At 32.6% G+C, this 15,380-nt stretch overlaps 3 protein-coding genes across 3 annotated transcripts; all 3 read right to left on the bottom strand.

Annotated features, from left to right (window-relative positions):
• Positions 1-6,412: 6,412 nt before the first annotated feature.
• LOC132281959 (protein NDR1-like) lies at positions 6,413-6,988 on the bottom strand. Its single transcript, XM_059783609.1, has one exon. The coding sequence runs from the start codon at positions 6,986-6,988 to the stop codon at positions 6,413-6,415; it is 576 nt and encodes a 191-aa protein (XP_059639592.1).
• A 1,182-nt stretch (positions 6,989-8,170) lies between these two features.
• Positions 8,171-9,244, bottom strand: LOC132270364 (NDR1/HIN1-like protein 26). The gene has a single exon (XM_059771575.1). The coding sequence runs from the start codon at positions 9,177-9,179 to the stop codon at positions 8,505-8,507; it is 675 nt and encodes a 224-aa protein (XP_059627558.1). The 5' UTR covers positions 9,180-9,244; the 3' UTR covers positions 8,171-8,504.
• A 3,571-nt stretch (positions 9,245-12,815) lies between these two features.
• Positions 12,816-14,546, bottom strand: LOC132270440 (peroxidase 27-like). Its single transcript, XM_059771643.1, has 4 exons — positions 14,322-14,546; positions 14,039-14,224; positions 13,756-13,921; positions 12,816-13,622 (listed from the first exon to the last, which is right to left on the bottom strand). Exons 1-4 carry the CDS (start codon positions 14,544-14,546, stop codon positions 13,216-13,218), a joined length of 984 nt encoding a protein of 327 aa, XP_059627626.1. The 3' UTR covers positions 12,816-13,215.
• Positions 14,547-15,380: the final 834 nt, after the last annotated feature.

Consider the following 15,380-nt stretch of genomic DNA (forward strand, 5'->3'; position numbering starts at 1 on the left):
AAATGGATAATTGTGGTATTGACTGATGTTCAGAAGCAGATGTTTGCTACATTCAAGCTTGTGGGAGATGTTCTTCAATGGTGGGAGTCTGTTACCACTATAGAGGGGAGGATTTCCTTGATTTATGATCAGTTTCAAGCTCCCTTCGACGAGGAGTTCCTCGATTTATAGTAGGGGAACAATACTGTGGCAAAGTATAAGAAATAGTTTACCAGCTTATCTCTTTTTGCTCCAGAATAGGTGGATACTGAGGAGAAGAAGCGCACTTGTTTTGTCAATTGGTTAATCTGGCCCATTAAGCAAGTTATCATGGGTAGTCCAGCCTACACTACTTACTCTCAAGTAGTTGACACAGAGAGAGTACAAGCAGCTCAAGGGTGAGAAGCGGGGTGACAAAGACTCTGCTAATCAGACTACTGAGAAGGGCAATGGTAACGGTCATAGACATAATGACAGGGGTAGATTTTAGGGACAACCGTCTTGGAAAAAACACAAAGGCAATTCAGATGCTCAGAGAGATGTGGCTTCTATATAGAGACAACATAATAGGGCACACTAATAGGATAGGGTTAGCCTCAGGGGAACCAGCTGAAGAATCAATTTGGCATTTTCAGGGGTAATTGCTATAATTGTGAAAAGCTTAGACACATATCTAGGCAGTGTCCCAAGACTATGCAGGGACAATAGGTGTAGTAGGGACAGAGGGCACCATTTCCTTTACCTGCTCTATAGATTTCACGTATTCAGGGACAGATAATCCTAGCTTTACCAGCGGCGCCACCAACACAGGGATAGGTACCGTAACAGTTACATTATGGCAGATTGGATAATCACATGCCACAGGACATTCAGGCACCTCAAGCTATTGAGGGTGGTATGTTTCCTATACACGGAAGATATGGTCGTGTTTTGTTTGATATGGGTGCTACACATTCATTCGTGTCTAGTTCTTTTGTTACATTATCTGGGATGACTATGCGGTTATGTGACTGACCGCACAACATAGCTACACCTATAGGTGATACTTCTATTTTATATGAGAGTGATGGGCCTATGACACTAGATATTAGTAAACTTAGATTTCTAGTCAATCTATTGGTCTTGGATATGTATTCTTATGATGTGATACTTGGATCAATTGGTTATCGCACTACCATGCCCAGGTTAATTATTATGATAGGTTTATTGTGTTTGCTATACCAGGTCAGGATATGTATGTCATTGTTATGCCACGGTCTAACGGGGGATCTAGTACTCATTTATTTTATATTGAGGAGGAGTCTGAGGAGGAGACTATTGTAGCATTAGATAGTATACCAATTGTATAGGAATTCCCAGACATATTTCAAGATATTCTAGGGTTGCCACCGAGTCGAGAGATAGACTTTGTGATTGACTTAGCTCCAGGCACTACACCTATTGCTAAGGCACCATACAAGATGACACCGATGGAGATGCGAGAACTGAAGGATCAAATTCAGTAATTACTTAGTTAAGGCTTCATTCGCAGAAGCACTTCATCCTAGGGAGTGCCAATTTTGTTCGTAAAGAAGAAGGATGGTTCACTGCCCCTATGTATAGATTATAGAGAGTTGAAAAAGGTTACCATTCGTAATAAGTACCCTTTGCCTAAGATTAACGATATTTTTGATCAGTTGATGAGCTACTTATTTTTCCAAGATTGATTTGTGATTTAGCTATCATCAACTTCGAGTTAGGGAGCAAGATGTTCCTAAGACAACGCTTCTCACTAAATATGGATCTTATGAGTTCCGAGTCATGCATTTTGGGTTGACTAATGCACCAGCTGTCTTTATAGACTTGATGAACACGATGTTCAGGACTTACTTGGATCAGTTTGTCATTGTATTCATTGACGATATTTTGGTTTATTCTAAGTCAGAAGATGATTATACTAGACATCTTCGCACAGTGTTGCAGACACTTTGTGAGCACCAGTTGTATGCCAAGTTTGAGAAATGTGACTTTTGGTAGTGAAAAGTGAAGTTTCTGGGCCATGTGGTGTTAGAGAAAGGGATAAAGGCGGATCCAGCCAAGGTCTCAGCTGTTTTAGAGTAGGGATAACCTATCTCACCTATAGAGATTCACAGCTTTCTGGGATTGGTAAGATATTATCGTAGATTCATTTAGGGGTTCTCGAAAATAGCGGGACCACTCACTCATCTGACTAAAAAAGGTGTACTGTTTGTATGGGATGATCATTGTCAGACTGTATTTAACAAGTTGAAGAATAAGTTGACTACTGCACCTGTTCTAACTACACCACAGAGCGGGAGAGAGTATTTTGTCTACATAAATATTTTTTTTTAGGGACTAGGTTGTGTTTTGATGCAGAAAGAGCGACCAGTTTCTTATGGGTTTCATAAACTTAAGCAATATGATCTTAATTATCTGACTCATGATCTGGAATTAGCAACTATGGTTTTTGCCTTACGCATTTAAAGGCATTATTTGTTAGGAAAGTCTTTTAGACTATTTAGCAACCATAAGAGTTTGCAGTATCTCTTCATGCAGAGGGAGCTGAATATGAGACAGTGTAGGTAATTGGAGTTTGTGAAAGATTACCAGCTCTCTATACAGTACCACCCAAGGAATGCGAACGTCGTGGCAGGTGCACTTAGCCGCCGACCTTGTGCTAGTCTTTCTACGATGTTTGCTACTTGATGGGATGCTTTAAAGAATATTGATGAGTTATCTGATGCTTTTGTGGTATGCATAGTAATTACACTTGCCATCATCCACAAAATAATTAAGGTACAACTTATGGATCAGCAGTGCATCGATAGAGTTACATAATTAGCTTCTGGTGATGTTCTATATTATTCTGTTAGGATAGATGGAGGCATGAGGTATAAAGGACGCTTAGCAGTACCTTCTGCTGATAATTTGAGGAAGGATGTGATGTTTGAAGTTCACAAATCTGAGTTCTCTATCCATCCAGGTGGAGATAAGATGTATCAAGACATGAAACGGCAGTTTGGTGGGTAGGCATGAAGAGCGACATAGTTATTTTTGTGTCCAAATGTAGTTTATGCCAGATGGTTAAGATTAATCATTAGAGATTGTCAGGTTCTATGCAGCCACTTCCTATACCGGAGTCAAAATGGGAGAATATTTCTATGGAATTTGTGGAGAGATTGCCAAATTCCAATAAAAGTCACAATTTCATTTGAGTCATTGTTGATAGGTTGACCAAATCAGCTCATTTTTGCTTATTCTCACTGATTTCACTTCAGAACAGTTGGCGAGACTTTACATTGTAAAGATTGTGAAGTTACATGGCATACCATTATCCATCATCTCGGATAGAGATTCGAGCTTTATATCTGGATTTTGGGAGAGTTTTCAGCAGGCTTTGGGTATAGATTTACATCTTAGTACTACTTATCATCCTCAAACTGGTGGAAAGACAGAAAGGGTTAATCAGATTATGAAGGATATGTTTCGAGCTTGTGTCCTTGACTTTAAAGGCAATTGGCCAGGAAGATTATTTGCCTCGCAGAGTTTGCATACAATTGTTGATTTTTAAAGTTATAGTTAGAGGTGTCATTTTCTTTAAGATTGGAGTGCAGTTGTATAAAACTAGGGTGGGTTTCCCTAAATAAATAAGTTTTTTAATATTATATATTTCCTTTTATAATTAGATTTTCTTTTATTGAATTTTAGTAGTTTAATTTTTTAATATTATATATTTGCTTTTTTATTAAATTTTCATTTATTGAATTTCATTATTTCCTAATACTATGTTATTGTTATTCTTATTATTATTATTAAATAAATTAATATGCTAAAATACTAAATATTTTTGTATTTTTAACAATAATAATAATAATAAATAATAAAATAGATATATATACCACAAAGAGATATGAGAATTGGTTTAAAAATAAGGAAACTATTCAAATATCTGTTTTGCTAGCAGTTTATGAAAACTTGGTTAAAAAAAAAAAAAAAAAAAAAGTATGTTCTCAAAAAACTTTATTTTATAATTTTTTAAAAACAATTTTATATTTTTTGTCTCAACCATAGTTAGTAAAATAAGGTATGGGAAAAATACGGATACGAAAACGTATGAGTATAATTCGATATATTTTTTTTAAAATACGTTTTAAAAAAACGGAAACATAAAAATATGAATACGGATGCGTACGTGTATAATACGTTATATGCACTAAAAATTCGGCACCAAAAATTTAGCTATACACATTTTATTATTTTCTTATATATCATGTATTTGTAAGGGCAATGAATAATAGGTAACAAATAATAAAATAAATATATTACTATTAACACTATCACAATAATCATAACAGAAATAAACTATCTAAATATAATTAATCAATAACTATAAGTCTATAACATGATCAATTCATCACAAAATTAATGAAAAAAAATTCTAATTAAATTAATCAACTATGTTGCCTAAATTAAAAATAAAATGTAGCTGCTTAAACCTCTTAGTGTACTTTTGAACAAATTTCAATATCTCTACCTTTTACCCGGATAAATGTGATTTGACTATTGAAATACCTTCATGATAGTTAGAGTTTTGTTCAACATGATCCCAAAATGCATTTCCCCCCCCCCCCCCCCCCCCCCCCTCCCCCCCCCTTTTTTTTTTCTTCATTTTTCCTTGATAGCCTATATATTTATAATAAATGCATAAGTATATGGTTAAAAATTGGTGAAAATATCTTTATATTCTACTAAAACATTTAGTGAATGTGGTGATTTACAAACTTCCAAAATAATAATAATAATAAAGATACTAACAAAATTTAAAAGATTTCAAACAAAACGAAAAATTTATAAATGTCTACAAATATCAATAAAAATCTATAATTCTTCAAAATTGTAGTGTTTCACAAGGTATATATATGTGTTTTATTACTTTGATTAAAGATCAAGTATTGGATTGACAATAATAAAATATTAAAAAAAAAAATAGAGTGATAGTAGAATAACTGAGTGGTCACAGCCTTTTCCGAGATTGCACAACAAATAGTATTATTTTGATGGTATGAAAGAGAAGGGCTATACCAAACACAAGACAGTAGTTTGTATTAAGAATGTGTGTTTGAAAAAAATACAGTATTCGAAACATGAACGAAATAAAATAAAATAAAATAAAACAATTAAGTTACCTTAAAGTATAAACACGAATTAAACGGAGCAACCAAAACGAACAAATGGGACTATTTTCCCAAAATTTGCGTTTAATTCGCGTATGATTTAATTCGCGTATCATACGCGAATATATTGACTAGGATCTCAATAACTAATAAATAGACATGTCATCTTTAATTACCAAATTAGAGATGATGAGTATATTTTTAATTACAAATTCAGACTTAATAGGTACATATTTACCAAATTACTAATATTATTTTTTAAAACTTTTTTTGATATTATAATTAAAAAGAATGTATTTATTTGTTATTGGTCACGTGGAGATGCTACATCCATCTCACCAATGACAGCCTAATAAGTATTACCCTTAAGGAGTTTGTTGGGTTGGTGACTCATGTAGTGATCCAATGCTATTACAAAAATTAAACTGCTAAAACTATTAAAGGCCAAATTTTGAACGGAAAAAAAAAACTATTAAGGGCTAAACAATTGGGTCGGAGCGTTGTGCCTTGTTTCTGCTAAAAGCATTGATTTGGGCCTCAGTGCATTTCTATTGGCCTTTGCTCCAATCTTGTAAAATATTGTATTTTATGTAATGTGAGCCACGCCAATAATGGTTATAACCCAATTGAAACCCATTAGCATTCCCCAATAGTAATGCTAAAATGGACGGACGATGTATATTTATTTTTTTTCGCATTCGAAAGGTAAGGTTGAAGAAGAACTCTAGATCCTTAGATTATCTTTCCTTGTAAACTATTTATCTTATTATTTGTCACATTAGTGGATTTTTATCAGCCATGGAAACTTTTATCATTTTCCTCACCAATAATAACACGAATAGATAAATAATAAAGATTAAGTTATAACTTTTAATGTTTGATTTGCCTATAGATGTTTTCTTTAATGGAAAATGATAAAAGTTATCATATGGGGTTACTAGCTTTAATATTGTGGCACCACAATTTTCAATAGCACAGAATAAATAGCTTTTCAGGTAAGAAACACGTTCATGCACTAATTTGCTCTATGAAAATTTGAATCCTTGACTTTCTAATTTTGAAGGTAAGAAAGTATCATTCAACTACACCGCCTTAGTAGTTTTTTCTAATATAAACAATCCAATCTGAGAACACAATTAACCTTTTTACTAAGAACACTCTGTCGTAACTTACAGGAGTAGTGGTAAAAAATTCATTTTATACCTATATATATGTATCTAAAGACGAGGCAACCCTCGAAATAAACCATGTATATACCTTCATTTTTGGTGTAGCTTTGTCTGCTTCTCCCCTGCCACTGTTCCATTGGTACACACAATTAAAAATGCTTCAAAATCCATCGGGTGATTCTTCGTGTTCCATCTGAATATTCGATATTTCACTGCAGTCTCCAAAGCCATCTTGAAATCTATATGCCCACTCGCATTTTTTCTCCACAACTTTTGATCAACATTAACAAGTACATCCGTTAAACGAGCCTTCTTGTGGCGTTGATAGAAAGCCGGGATAGACTTCATGCCAAGAACTGAATTATTGTAGTATACGGTTGCATGAATATGATGGTAGTAGATGCCAACGCCTCTGTTAGGATTTGAGATTTCGAGATTGAAGAAGACAGAAATGTTGTTGACTACTACTACTTCAGTGCCACCAAGTGTAGAATTCTGGATGTCCAAGGCTGCAGGTATGTTGATATTGGTTACTGTGAAAATGGGAATTTTTGGAATTAGACTTAGCCATACTACGACACAGGCTAAACCTAACACGATTACAACTTGAAACAACCACCAATAGATGTCCAAATGTGTTTTGGAGATCTTCCAGCTGGGAATCATTTTTACTGAAATGAAATCTTAGGAATTATATAAGTTTGTTGAACATATATATATATATATATATAGTAGGATTATGTAATTCTGGGATCTGAAGAGGCATAGGATTAAAGTTAGACAGAGAGGAGGAGCAGAAAGAAAACTGAAGATCTTGTGCTTTTCGGTGTCCCAAAAGAATGTTATGAGAGGATTTATTATCATATGCATTTAACTTAAATATCACCACTTTATTAGGAGAAAGTAGTTGATGTTCATATGCATTTATTTTAATTGTCACGATTTAATTATTGTGAGAAAGTAATTGATGTGATACAACTGTATCAAAAGCAAGCCTCTAGGTCTTATGAGATGGTTGTGATCCAATCTAATATACATCATCTAAGGATATCCCTAGCCGGACTCAGAAAATTTTGTGAGGGGGCGGCCTTTTGATTTGTGGATACATGATTATATGATGGGTCTATTTTTGTAATTTTAAAAAAGTTTTTTCATAAATTTAAAAAAAATTAATGTATAAAATGAAAAAAAAAAAAAAAAAAAAAAAAAAAAAAAAAAAAATCCTAGTGGGTACATCTTCATAAATTATCAAAAATTAGAACTATAAAATACTAAAAAAAAAATATCCAGTGGGACGAATTGTAATTTTATAGGGACATTTTCATAAATTTTTTAAAATTTAAAATATAAAGTAAAAATATTAAAAATTCAGGGACAGGGTCCATGCTGATCCGTCCCTGTCCTTGGCTAAAATGTGCATGCATGAGTCAAGATTGTGACATGCCCTTCGTTACACCCAAAAAATGATGCCTAAAGTTTACAAATTGCTGCAACTTACTTTTTCTTTTCCTTTTCCTTTTTTCCTGTAAGTCTAGCTGTAACTTACTTTTTGAAATACTTTATTTGTAGAATGAAAATTGATTTTGTACTTTACATCAAAACCATCTTAATGGGTTGTGAGACAACTTATTATTAGTTTGGATATATGGTTCTTGTCCCTGATAAGCTATCATTCAATTAAATATGTGTGTTTTATTTAACATTTTACTTGTGTCAATTTATTATTTATTTAAATTATGTAATAATTTCTTAAACTAATTACGGTAAAGAAAAAGTCAGTAAAATGACCAAAGAATCTAAAAAGGAATTATGTGGAGTAATAAAGTAATTATTGGGCTACCTAGAAAATAAAATTACTGCACAGAACATTGCTTTTAAGTTGGCACAGCCTGAAAAGCAAATGAAAAGAATTGAAGAAATGAAAGTCTCTAAAATAAAATAAAATAAAAAATTGTGACAATTATTATTATTTATGTATATATAAAAAAAAAAAAAGAAAAATGATCAGTGAATTCTTCAAGTTACCAATGTCTCCATTTAGTGGACCTCCAATGGAGCAACTATAGAAATATATACAAAATATATGCTACATCATTTCATGAACTCAACTAAAATAAAGAAGAAGAAAATTTTAAAATAAATAAATGAAAAAGATTTCAAACACCTTGTATTGTATGCACTTTCAACTGAAATAAACTGGGCATCTCTTATCTTTATAACGGGCTAAAATCAAGCCATCCGGGCCCACCCCAACTTCACATTTGGCGTGCATCTTATGGTGCTTACTACGCCACGTGTAAATCTTAAATCGAATGGAGGACTTCAGTTCAAGACGAAAGATCACCGTCCCTTTGGCAAGATCCGCGGTGAACTTGGTCCAACGATCATTGTTGACCGTCAAGCTGGCCCCACCCAGCACATCATAAAGTATTGTTGTGTTCTTTGAATCCTGATAGAATGGAAACAGTAGCGAGTTGCCGCCAATATTCTGATCTTCATAAAATAGAGTCACCTGCATAGAATCATAGTAAATCCCAATCTTGTGGTTCGGGTTACGGACCGTGACATTGAAAATGACTTGGGCATTAGCAAACCCGTTTTCTTGGGCCAAACCCGGAATAGAGAACTCGTGGACATAAAATCTGGGTCGGTGCGGGCGTAAGCTGAGCCACAGGATAAAAATGAGGACGCCCATAAAGAGGAGAATACCCAAGAAAATGGCACAGACGAACTTGGAGACTCTGGTGGTGAGGCTCCCTTTCACCCGGTCAACATAGTAGCTAGCCGTGTGGTGCCGTTTTAACTGGCGGCCGTCCGGTGAGGGCTCCTGAATCGGTATATGGTGTTGAGAATGCATGATGTTAATTACGGTTAGAGGTCCGGGAATTGAACTACTTCTAAAGCTTAATTTTATGATGATGAACAAAGGATTTTGTGACGGTTGGTATATATATATATATATATATGTACATGCACAAACGTGTGTGTGTTACTGTGTGGGAGAGAGAGAGAGAGCAAAAGAGGTGGCGGGAGTGCAAAGCTAGGGACGTGAGAGGATCCTAGTTTTTGCATGGGGGAAGAAAAGAATAAAAGGTGAATGATCGAATATTGTTTAATGAAGGAGGGAGGGAAGTATATGATGCTAGTCTTACTTCCTCAAGAGAAGTTTAGAGCTTCTTTAATTTACACTGTATCAAAAAGTAAGATGCAATTGCTAATAATATTGTACTCCGCTTGTGACTCAGTGCTCAGGGAGTTTGTATATGGACTCGTTATCACTGCTCTTTCAGAACAGGGTGAATTTAAGGAGAGATGAGTATTGCAATTGAAACAAATTAAAAGGGGTCAAATCCAAACGAGGACGTAACTTTTTATTTTTATTTTTATTTTTATTTTTTGTAAAGTTTTCATTTTTTTTTTCCTCCTTTTTATCTAAGACCCCATTTTGTTTTTTTTTTTTTTGAAAAATTAGAATTGACCAAAATGTTAATATACATGGACATTAAAAAAAAAAACACAAAACAAAACAATGTTGCCTCCGGGGGCGTAGTAGTGATGGTAGGAGCTTGGCGTTTGCAATCCACAGGCTAGTGTTCGAACCTCCCAAGCCACCTATGTTCTCGACTCATCCGGTGTGTGGTTATGGGGCTATGTTATATTACCCCCAGTTTGGCGCCATGGGGTAGAGTCCCTAAGGGGCCTTGTTTCAGGGAGTTATGGGTCATCAAAAAAAAAAAAAAAAAAAAAAAAAAAAAAAAATTCCAAAACAATGTTCATTTGCCCAAATAACTCGTAATATTTTCAAATATTACTTTTGTGCATATAAGTGCTAACTAATCTTCTACACAAAAATACCACTATTAATATTTGAAGTTTTTAAGTAGACATGCAATTAATGTATGTATTGTTCCCTAATAAAATTATAAATTTGTCTTTTGTAGTTTAAATATGCATAGTTATCAAATTTGAAATTTTTTGAAAACATAATAGATAATGATAGAAAAATAAGGTTTATTTGTTTTGACTTTTTTAAGAGGAAAACTAATTTGAGACATTTAAAAAGGGAATAATAATGTAATACAACTATGGGACAAAGGTAGTACCATTTTAATGGTATGTAAAAAATAATAAAAATAAAAAAGGTACTACAAATAGTAGAATTAATTTGGACAAATGATGAACTATATTTTCCAATTTTTTTTTTTTTTTTTTTTTGAAACATTAAGATTTTGACTCATTCAAATAGTAAATAAAGGTTGTGGCGACCTATGTGGGCGGGTGCGAGACACTGGTAGGCTACCAAAGTGACCGAGTTACAAGTGCATAATTCTACATTGTCTAGGTATGGAAAGGGAAAGTGTTGTATGAGACATTTTGCAGTAACACTTAAGAACAAAACCGTGTCACTTCGAGTCAAAGTGAACAATATCATACCACATAATATATGTAATTATTCCTTTTTTTCCTTCTTATAATAAAAAGTACAAAAAATTATAAAATAAATTATACTAGTGTAAGGCACGGACCCAATATATAGGCCTAGTGGGGCAATTGCCCCTGCTGAAATTTTTTACCTTTTGTATTATATACTTTATTAATTTTGCTTTTATTTATTATTTTTTTATTTATGTACCCATACGATATAAAATTTGTCCCTTTGAAATTTTAAAAAAAAGAACTTCACTCTCACCACCACAACAATTTATTTATTTATTTATTTTTTTGGTTGTTGTTGTTGTTAAAAACCACCCCTACTCGCATACTTCTTTGGGTCCATCCGTACTAGCGTTTTTGGCGGTCAACTTGCAAACAAGTGGAGTCAAAAGTTTCATTTTCAGAAAAATGGAACTTTTTAAAATTTACGAAGACATGGAATTTACTATTTTCTAATTTTGTCAATCACAAACAGACCTTTACAACATTACTGAATTACTGAATTCCCCATCTTTACAACACAGTTTATGTTTTAAATATAATCCCATATTTAAGTAGCTTCATTTTTAGTATTTTTTTTATTAATATTTTATAAACACTATGTATAATTTCCTATTTTGAAGTCAACGAATAACATTGCGTGAATGACGTATAGCAGGTATTGAAAATGAAAGAAATCATTAAGGTGTGGATGAAACCAGTTCATTAGAAATGTGTGATGTTTTAACAAATCATTTTAATACCCTCCCATGAGTACTGGGAGTCCCTTGCGTTAGCATACGTATGAATCTCTCCTATTTAGTTCTTCAAAAAAAAATTCCGTAAAAGCAATTAATTAAATAGACGATTTGAAATTGAACATACACATATATATATCTATATTTATATTATTATTAAATGTGTCAAGAGTTTTAGCTTTTATTTATGTTTATAAAAAAATATTTATTAATTAATATAAAAAGAGTTTTTAAAACAATTTCAATAAAACTCTAATCTAAATTATCTATTTATTATGAGTTTTTATTTATTTTTAATTAATATAAGGTATTTAGAAGAGTTTTATAAAATCAAATTAACTATTTATTATGAGTTTTTTTAGTAAAGGAAAATCTAATTAGACAAGAAAATATATAAAGAAAATAAATAATTTAGTCTCTCTAATTAGACAAGAAAATATATAAAAAGAAATATATATGTCTTGGTAGATAAATAAAATATTCAATAACTATATTCATCGACTTGTTGAATAATATTCATTACTAAAATAAGTATTAGTGAATTGTAATAAAAAAAAAAAAATAGTCTTGATTTTGATATTGTTTTAGGATTTTAAAAATACTAATAATTGAATTCCTATTGAAAAATTTAATTAATAATTATTATATTTATTTCTTTTACCTTGTGTCAATTTTATGTTCATCGATCATTTTAGAATTTTGCTAATTATGTTTTATAAAATAGTTTTCTAATTTATTATTGTTAAGATTTTGTAAATTGTCATTATTATTTAATACTGTAATTTGTATATCTTGATAATTAATATATTTGTCTGATTATTTTAAGAAATTAATTTTAGTTACTATTTGAAAAAATGATTATTTAATTATTTTGTTGAATATTAATGCAATGCACATACCGTTTTACTAGTGTGTGTGTGTGTGTATTATAAGTAATTTAAATTACAGTAGGAGCTATAGTTTTTTCGGAACATTAAAAAAAAATGAATTTAGCCTTTAGAGAACAGTGAGTATATAGTAAAAACTACAGTAATATATAGTACAACGATTCCTTACTCAGATATGATTTACGGGAATGATGTAGTCTTGGTACAAAGTTGCCGAGAACTCACAGGTTTGCCAAAAACATAGAGGAGAAGTTCAAGACTTGCTCAAATGGAACAGTCATCCAAACGTACGTCATGGACGTAAATCAGCAGTCAGAAATGTTTGTGAGGTCTCATATATTGTTTCATATTTTTACCATGGAATCCCCTAATTATAAGATCAAGCAAAGAATTTTTGGTAATCTTAATTTTATAAATATTATATATATGGATCGATCCATTCAGTGACTAAGCCTCCATTAATTTATGTACATTGCATAGAGAATAATTTGATAGCTTGGACAATGTAAACTACACAAATGCATGCATCCACGTATTCTCATCTTTTATTAAGAAAACAAATGAATCAAGTACATTACTGTGAAGTATTATTAATGGAACCTTTCAAAACAAAAAAAAAAAAAAAAAAAAAACACAAAAAAAGGTATTATCAATCAATATATGGAGGATCATTGCAAAAACCCAATCATGAAAACTGTACTGACAAATTTTTCTAATTATTCTTTTACCTTTTAAAAAGTTCAAACAAACGCACACACACTTGCTATATTTTACCCAAGCTCGCTCAACCTCCCCATTTGGAGAGACTAGTGCCCATTGGTGCACCGGCTGATTTTCAGTTAACCATAGTGCAAACTTTCCTGATTTCACCGGCCTCGCCCGTAAGAACTCCAACCCTACCCATTTTAACCATAGATACACCAAAGTCCTTGAAGAAAGTAGATCCATGGGTTGTAGCTTGAAGTTTGACATAAGCTTTCGTCTCTTCGTCGTCAAGTAGAGCTGCATCTGAGCCAAAAAGTCCCCTTCTTTTCGCCACTAGTGTGAAGTATTTTTCATCAAATGTCTTGAAGCTTCCTGGATCCATCTCTACAATTGAGATCTGATCTCCTGGCTTGCATTTCATTTTCAACTTTGCTATGTAGTTGGGATCCAAAGTCGGATCAGTATCACCCTTTCCAGTGAAGTTGTAAAGGCGGTCATTGAACGAAGAACAATGAGAAATCCCAATCGTGTGTCCACCTGATTGGTGATTAAAAAAAAAAAAAAAAAAAAAAAGCTTAAATATGTAGTCCAAATTGTTCTGTGTTTAAGTACGTCTATGTATATAAGTTTTGAATAGAGCATATATATATATATATATATATTCAAGTACCTGATAGCACTACTAGGTCTTTTGTACTTAGACCTCTTTGTTGAAATCCTGATTTCAATGTGCTTACGTTTGCGAAAGGCGGTAATAAATTTGTCAAGGCCTCAATCATATTTGATACTCTTCCATCTCTTCGCCCAGTTTCAACCTCCCAGGATAGCCCTTTCATCTGATAATTAAAAGGGTTTTCACTTAAGTAGTCAGAAACATAAAGCCACAATATATACATGCAGTAATATAATAAATAAATAAATAATGGATCAAAATGGGAAAAGATATATAGTACCGCGACCGTTACATCCCTAGCTACTAGGGCTAGTATGTCAGCACATGAAACAACTCCAGGACATGCTTTCTCTAATGCAGACTTCACTTTATCTATAATTTGAAAGCCTCTAAGGCTTAGATTTGGAATTGCATCTTTTTCAGCTTGTTTAGTTGGGGAATTCAACAGCACTGAGCCTTCACAGCCCTGCAAATTAACAGTAGTAGTCAATAACTACAAGTTATTCTTAGTAAAAAATAGTTAGAAATTAAAGTTGAAACCTTGTATTTGGTACAGTACGTACCCTAACGAAACAATCATGGAAATGCATTCTTAACAACGGGCCAGAAAGACTTGGCGCTACTGACATGACTTGATCCATGGTCTTCTTAACTATGGCCTCAACATTAGGGCATGTTTTCTTGTAAAACCCGACTTTCAAGCCCTGTGCATTTGCTAGATCAAAAGAGAAAGCTAGTAAGAACAATTGAAGTAAGAAACATATTGAAATTAGCTTTGAAATGGCCATGTTAATTAAAGGACAGAGATAGCTTGGAGATGCAAAACATATGTCCAGTTTTATACTAGCTAGTTAGGGTAAACGTACTATTTGAAGTAGTTATGAAATGGTTGTCATTACATGGCATTTTAATTATTTATATATTGTTGATTCATAAGGGTCCCAGTGGGATACTTTAATTTTTTGATATACCTAACTAATTTATATTCTTAATTAATAAAGAACATAAAAAGGGATTGACTTTATAACTAGAAAATTGAGATACAGAGATGAAATGCAAGATAATTTTAAGTGTCACACGCAAACACCGGAATAATAGGCATTATTAAAGCTGCACGACGGCTCACCAACACATGTAGATCAAGAATAACTCATCAATTAATACATGTTATTGTAAATTATATATATATATATATTTTGGGTATTAAGATCAGTTGACCTTGCTGGCTGCCGTAACGTGCCTTACTCATGAGCTAGCTCAACTTCTTAAATTCTTAAACATGTTTAATTTAATTAGAATAAATCAACTAGAGAATAACACTACTACTTAAAAGGCGCCATAGAACAATGAAAGCAACATTCCAACCCTTAGTTAACTGTTGTTTAAAGCAAATTGGATTAATGCCCTAAGATATATAATTATCGCTGGTAGGCTAAAACAATTGTCAAACTGCTGATTAGGTGAAGTATAAAATTATATATATGTTTATATGTCTGTATTGTATGTTAAACTACTGATTAGGTGAAGTAGATATTCATTAATATATCTGTGATTATATGTATGTATACTGTCTCTGATCTATATTTCTTGTGGAGCTATTGACTTTAGGCGGCCCTTAGGGT

The sequence above is a fragment of the Cornus florida genome, unplaced genomic scaffold, assembly GCF_030987335.1.
Source record: "Cornus florida cultivar Cherokee Brave unplaced genomic scaffold, ASM3098733v1 CherokeeBrave_3.0.0_Hap2_Chr01, whole genome shotgun sequence".
NCBI classification, from domain to species: Eukaryota; Viridiplantae; Streptophyta; class Magnoliopsida; order Cornales; family Cornaceae; genus Cornus; species Cornus florida.